Below are 6,076 nucleotides of genomic sequence, written 5' to 3' on the forward strand. Positions count from 1 at the left end.
GCACCCTGAGGGTGGTCTTCGCCCCCCACCTGCCTCCCTCCTCCTGCTCCTACACAGTCAGCGCCGAGGGCGTGCGAGGGACGCTGGGACCCAGTCCTGCTGACCAGGAAAGCCGCTGCCTCGGCCTCCCAGGGGCACCGGCTCCGGGTCAGCCCTCCTGAGGTCAGCCCGGGCCCCTGGGGCAGCGCCTTCCCCCCCAGGAGCACGACCCACTGCAGGGCCACGAGGAGCAGTGCCCGCTGCCGCAGGCTGCCCCATTCCCAAGCGGGGGTTTGAAGGGTCTTTTACTTTAGTGTTGTCTCTGCCACCAGCCCCTGCTGGGTTGGCCCATCTGCCAGGAAAACCCGTTCCGGGCACAGGAGACTCCCTTAGAGGCAGACCCTGCCCGTCCCGGGTGCAGGAGGGCCAGACAGGACCTCATAGGCCCAGCTCGTCGTCATAGCTGGGGCCTTGCTTCCCATGAAAGTGCCCCCTCTTCCCCCCACACCCCCCATCAGCACAGGTCCTGCCCCTCTGGGTGCAAGTCTGACCAGCTGGTGGTGGGAGCAGGGCCCAGGGGGCCGTGGCTGCCCAGTCCAAGGGCAGAGCCTCCATCAGGGCAGAGCTGAGTGAGCCTCCGCCTCATCCGCTCCCTGCCCAGGCGCCTCGTGTGCTGCCTGGCGTGAGTGGGCACAGCTATCTGAGTGAGTGACCCGCTCCCCAGCCCCCCGCCCTGGAGGCGGCACCTGTACCTCCTGAGAAAGGGGGGCACCGAACAGCCGTGGACCTGCCCCCCCGCCCAGCATCCCGACCCCGGCCGCTGCCGGCTCTGGGGGGCGAGTGAGCGGCCACCCTGGGATGGGACCGCACTGTTTGGGCACCTCTCTGTGGCAGGATGACCCGCTGTAAATGTCATCACGTTCCCTGCGTGTCCCGTGCCCCGTGGGGCGGGGGCGGGTGTGGAAGGGAAGGCGCCCACGTGAGACCTTTCCACAGAGGTGCAGGGCCGCACAGCGGGAGCAAGGCTTTATTTTTATAATGAAATACAAACAATTGCAAACAGTGTTCTAGTCAAGTCACAACAGAAACAGCTACAGCCCCAGAATGAATGTCCCACGACCCAGCGTTCGACCCCGGGGTGACCTGCCCCTCCCACCCCCCGGCCAGGGCTGCCCACCCAGCACAGACTGACCAGGAGCCGACAGTCCCTAAGGAGCGCCTGCCTGCCCCCTGGGCCTTAGCACCCCCGCATCCTCAGACCTGCACCCCACCCCTTCGAGGTCAGCCCCACGCTGGGGACCACATTCTCCCTGGGGTGGGGCTCCCTTGGGACAGGGTGGTCTGCACATGACCCTCTGCCAAGTGTGCATATGAGCGTGTCCCAAGGCAGCCCTCACCGTGCAGCCCAAGAACACGCGACACGGTGAGACGGGCCCTGCCTGACATGCAGGTCCTTGGTGTTCGCACTGACTCCCAGTCACATGACATCCCAGGGGCTCTTTAACTCCACGACAGAACTGCCTGCACCCCTCCCCCGTGTGAAGGCCGCAGGGTCAGGAGGCCTGCTCCCCACGCCCTCTGCCTCTGGTTCAGGTGCTTGTGGGGTGGGGCCTCCGTGTGTGCCTGCAGGACTCAGGCAGGAACCGTGGGGAATGGGCTGGCCCCCCGGGAACACACAGGGCCACCTGGCGCACGGCTTGCCCCGAGAAGGGGAAGATGCGGATAGCAGGCCTGGAGGAGGTGCCCATGTGCATGGGCCCTGAGCATGGAGCCGTCACAAGGGCCTCAGTCCATCCTCTCACCCCTACCCCTCCACCACCTGCGAAGGCACCACAACCTAAGGGGGCCGGGCGGGGAGCGGCCAGGCTCAGGAAAGGGTCCTGCAGACGGGCCCCAGCACGGGAGTCCCGGTCCATTCTCCTGGGAGCTGCTCCGAGGGACCTGTCACCAGGGGCCCTGGGTCCAGGGGCCGTGCTGCTCGGGGGAGAAGCCGGCCACACGGAGTGGAGGCAAGGGGACGGCGTCTGGCGGTGCTGCTGCACCTCGCGTGGAGCCGTGGCTGCCGGCCAGAGCCCTGCTCCTCCAGGTTTCTCGGCCTACGGCGCGTGCGTGCAGAAAGGGACCCGGCCCACCAGAACCTGCACACCGGATGGAGCCAAAAAGCGGGTGGCCAAGGGAGGCGGCTGCCGGGTCGGGCCGGCCGTGGGTAGCGCAGGCGCCCAGGAACTAGGAGGCCGGCCGGCCCGCAGGGAGCAAGGTGCACTGTCACCAACAAACAGCCTGTAATCGCGGGGACTGAAAGGAACTGGGAGTCGGCCCCCCTGTGACCCCCGTGCCGCTGCCTCCAGCTCACGTCCCGCTCGGCTGACAACACCAGAGCCAGCCCAGCGCTGTCCACGTGGAAAAGGCCGCGGGGAACCCCTGTGCCCGGCACTAACATACATGGTCCTCAAGGGACGGACGCCCGGTGGGTCAGGCCTGGCTGGAGGGAGCGCTGGCACCGGCGTGGACGTGCGCCCAGATTTCTCACCTGGAACCCCTACCTGTCATCTGGTTAGCACTTTCTTCACCTACTGGCTGAGCTCAGAGCCCTGTGAGGAGCAGTGCCTGAGGGTTGATCTGAAAATGTTTTGTCAAAACCCACCCTGTTACGGGACCAAAAGAGCTTTTTAAACAGAAAACATGGGAGCCTGGGGTGCAGCCAGGGCTCCGAAGCAGGGGCAGGGTGGGAGCTGGGACCTGGCACCTGAGGGACCACCCCACCCCCCGCTGGCCCCCACTACGCTCCAGGCGTTACGGGTCATTACATGCTTATTCTCCAAAGATGGACTTGAAGGTTCCAGACGCCCCATTTACAGCCCACTAAGTACCGCATCAACACGCCTCAACTTAAACTGGCGGGGCCGTGCAGAAGTGCGTGTCCGTGAGAAGCAGCGAGTCTGCGGTGACGCCGCTGCTGCCGGACTGTGCCTGGCCCGCCAGGCCGGTCTCACGGTCGTGCTCCGGCAGCGCTCGGTCACCAGGACTGCAGACCACGTAACAGAGTTCGGACAAGCCTCCGTGGCGGTGGGTCGCCACCTCACCAAGGAAGCGAGCGGCCTCCCTGCCAGGCAGCGTGGGCAGGGGCCTGGCGGGCGGGCTCGGCTTATCTAGCTCGGCCCCGGCCCGCAGTGCGCCAGGTCAGTGTGGCTGGCACTCAGAGCTCTCGCATCTGCTAGACAATTATTTCGTTCCTGCATGAAAAACAAATGGGAAAATTACACTCAACCAGCACTCCGCACGGCGCCGGCCCAGCGGCCCCACTCAAACTCCACGTCACGCGAGGCCTGGTGCTCACGAGCAGGTGCCACCACCAGACGCGGGGGAGAGGCGTGTCCACTGCGGGCCCGGCACCCCGCCCCGCCCGGAGCTTCCAGCAGAGGCCTCTCCCTGCCAAGGAGAGCAGCCCGGACAGTCCCAGGTGCTGCAGGGAACGGGAAAGCCGGCGACGCACCCCAGGGAGCCGTGCGGCCAGGTCCAAGGTTCTGAGAAGAGCCCGGCTGCCCGGCACCTGACAGACCAGGTGGGCCCAGGGCCCAGGCCTGGCCGCACCACAGTAACCGGACATTTACAAAATGACAGAGAATAGGGTGCAAAGGTGACAGGCTCACAGGTCCGATGCCAGGACAGCGTGTCAGTCCCTTACACCAGTAACAGCTGAACTGGACCATTAGCCACGCAGGCTGAAGTCACACCAGTGAACAGTACACTTTTAGTAATGACAGGCCACATGCAGGCATCACTCCATCAGAAAGTTTCATTTCCATCAGGCCGACCAGACCATTTCTCAAGGCCACTGATTAATGTACCGAGAATGCTGACGACGTGACATTCCCATAGCCCGGCCCAGTCCGTGCTCAGGAGGCGTCATGTGGCGCCTGTCTGTCTGTCTGTCTGTCTGACCCAGCTCGCGATGCCCTGCGGCCGCCCGCCACCTGGTCTGGGAGTTGGGGCAGGGGGCGGGGCTCCTTACTTGGAAATGGTCTTCAGCTGCCTTGCCGCCCACGGTTAGGACATTCAGAGAGCGGGCTCGCTTCATGCTGCAACCAGGACAGTGGACATGCAAGGACAAACGTCACACACGGGTCAGCCAGGAGCAGGAACCCGCAGCCACCCTCCAAGGCCTGGGCCCCTCACTGGGACAGGGATGCCCACCCAATCTTAGCAAGAAAAAGTAGTTTCTCTGTATCTCTTCAGCAAAAACAGTTGTCTTACAATAACACACGTCACCTCCCGCGTCGCTGTAAGTTACACAATACACACGTCAACTCTTGTCGCTGTAGTTACACGACAATGATACCACACGTCACCTCCCACGTCGCTGTAGTTACACGACAACAATACACACGTCAACTCTTGTCGCTGTAGTTACACAACACCACCACATGTCAACTCGTGTTGCTATAGTTACACGACAATGATACCACACATCAACTCCCGGGTCGCTGTAGTTACACATCATCACCCATCACCTTGTGTCGCTGTAGTTACATGACAATGATACCACACATCAACTCCCGTGTCGCTGTAGTTACACATTTTAAGAGCTGCTCCCAGCAGCTGGCCAACTCCCCATGGGGGTCCCCAGGCCCCCCAGCTGGGTCTCAGGAAGGAACCACGGTGACTCACTGAGACTCATCACTCTATGTGACCATGTTCAAGTGACACACTCGAAACCCACTGGTGAGAGCACATAATACTCTGTACTCTGTGCTTTTTATTGTAAAAACAATTTTTTTCATTAGTAAAATGAGCTTTAATGCTATTTCTCTGCTTATAAATCAAAACATATAACAAATTTCATGACTTTATGTTTAAAGGAAGCGATTCACACATATAATTTTCTCCTCTCGACACCTTAAACTACTTGATAAAACACCCAAGTCGCCTACAACCTGAACCAAGTCACAGGCAAGCGTGGAGTCACTGTAACCGCTTGCCGCCTCACAGACGCCGTCCACCAGAAAGTCACCGTCGCTTTAGAGCTAAATTAACCGAGCGAGGGGTCATACTGTGTCTGCAACAGGACCTGCCATTCGGAGCCAACACAAGCGTGAAGGCTGAGGGCGTGGCCGCCGTGCCTGCAGGGTGGGCGTGGCCAGGCTGAAGGGACTCAGGAGCGGCACCGAGGCCCAGGCACGGCCGTGGCCACAGCGTCGTGCGCACAGCCGGCCCTCGGCAGGCACTAAGTTCTCGCTGGATAAACTGCACCAGAAGCAAAGACCTCACTTACCCCCAAGTAACACTCCCAAAACGTCCCGACCAGGACCAAAGGGCACCCGATGAGCCCACACGGCCCTGCGAGGGTCCTGAGTGCATGTTTTTCTACTTGGAACGACTCAGAAAGGATAACATCGAACTGAACCACAGTGAGCCGTGAAATCTTTAATCATTCTGTTCCTTACTGGCCAATTAGATGCCGTTTTCTAAGAAAGCTACACCACCTAATGCCCAGGAGACGCTGACACATGCTCAAGTTTGAAAACCACTGGGCCAGTTACTACTGTCACCCTTACCTGGAAAGATTATGTATGATTTTACGGGATAAAGTTGTTTTGTAAAAAATGTATTATTTTAGAGAGCGAGGAAGGGAGAGAGAGAAACATTGATTTTGTTGTCCCACTTAGTGACGCATTCATTGGTAACTTCTTGTTTTTTGTTGTTGTTTTTTAATATATTTTATTGATTTTTTTACAGAGAGGAAGAGAGAGGGATAGAGAGTTAGAAACATCGATGAGAGAGAAACATCGATCAGCTGCCTCCTGCACACGCCCTACTGGGGATGTGCCTGCAACCAAGGTACATGACCTTGACTGGAATCGAACCTGGGACCCTTCAGTCTAAGGGTGGACACTCTATCCACTGAGAAAACTGGCTAGGCCTATGACAATCAACTTTATACATTCACACTTCAGGCGTCTTTTTCAATCCAACTGCAGAAGTCTGATTTGTACTTGGAAAACATTCCACTAACTTCAATTTAGACATTTCTATTTTAATGCAGTTAGACTACATAGGAGTATGTTCCTCTATCATTTAGCAATTTAAAGGAATTCAG

At 59.2% G+C, this 6,076-nt stretch overlaps 2 protein-coding genes and 1 long non-coding RNA gene across 3 annotated transcripts in view; 2 read left to right on the top strand and 1 right to left on the bottom strand.

Annotated features, from left to right (window-relative positions):
• XRCC3 (X-ray repair complementing defective repair in Chinese hamster cells 3) overlaps positions 1-1,123 on the top strand; it is a 7,461-nt gene extending 6,338 nt beyond the window's left edge. Inside the window, exon 8 of the mRNA XM_006765889.2 lies at positions 9-1,123. Within this exon, the coding sequence (XP_006765952.1) occupies positions 9-161 (153 nt within the window). The 3' untranslated portion in view covers positions 162-1,123. The remainder of the gene's footprint in view (positions 1-8) is intronic.
• Positions 1,124-3,752: 2,629 nt separating this feature from the next.
• Positions 3,753-6,076, bottom strand: part of KLC1 (kinesin light chain 1) — a 25,490-nt gene continuing 23,166 nt past the window's right edge. Inside the window, exon 14 of the mRNA XM_006765882.2 lies at positions 3,753-4,058. Coding sequence (XP_006765945.1) covers positions 3,806-4,058 — 253 coding nt within the window. The 3' untranslated portion in view covers positions 3,753-3,805. The remainder of the gene's footprint in view (positions 4,059-6,076) is intronic.
• Positions 4,186-4,768, top strand: LOC107183425. The gene is made up of 2 exons (XR_001514218.1): positions 4,186-4,265; positions 4,346-4,768. It is a non-coding gene; the product is annotated as an uncharacterized LOC107183425 (long non-coding RNA).

The sequence above is a fragment of the Myotis davidii genome, unplaced genomic scaffold (genome assembly GCF_000327345.1).
Source record: "Myotis davidii unplaced genomic scaffold, ASM32734v1 scaffold480, whole genome shotgun sequence".
Lineage (NCBI taxonomy): Eukaryota > Metazoa > Chordata > Mammalia > Chiroptera > Vespertilionidae > Myotis > Myotis davidii.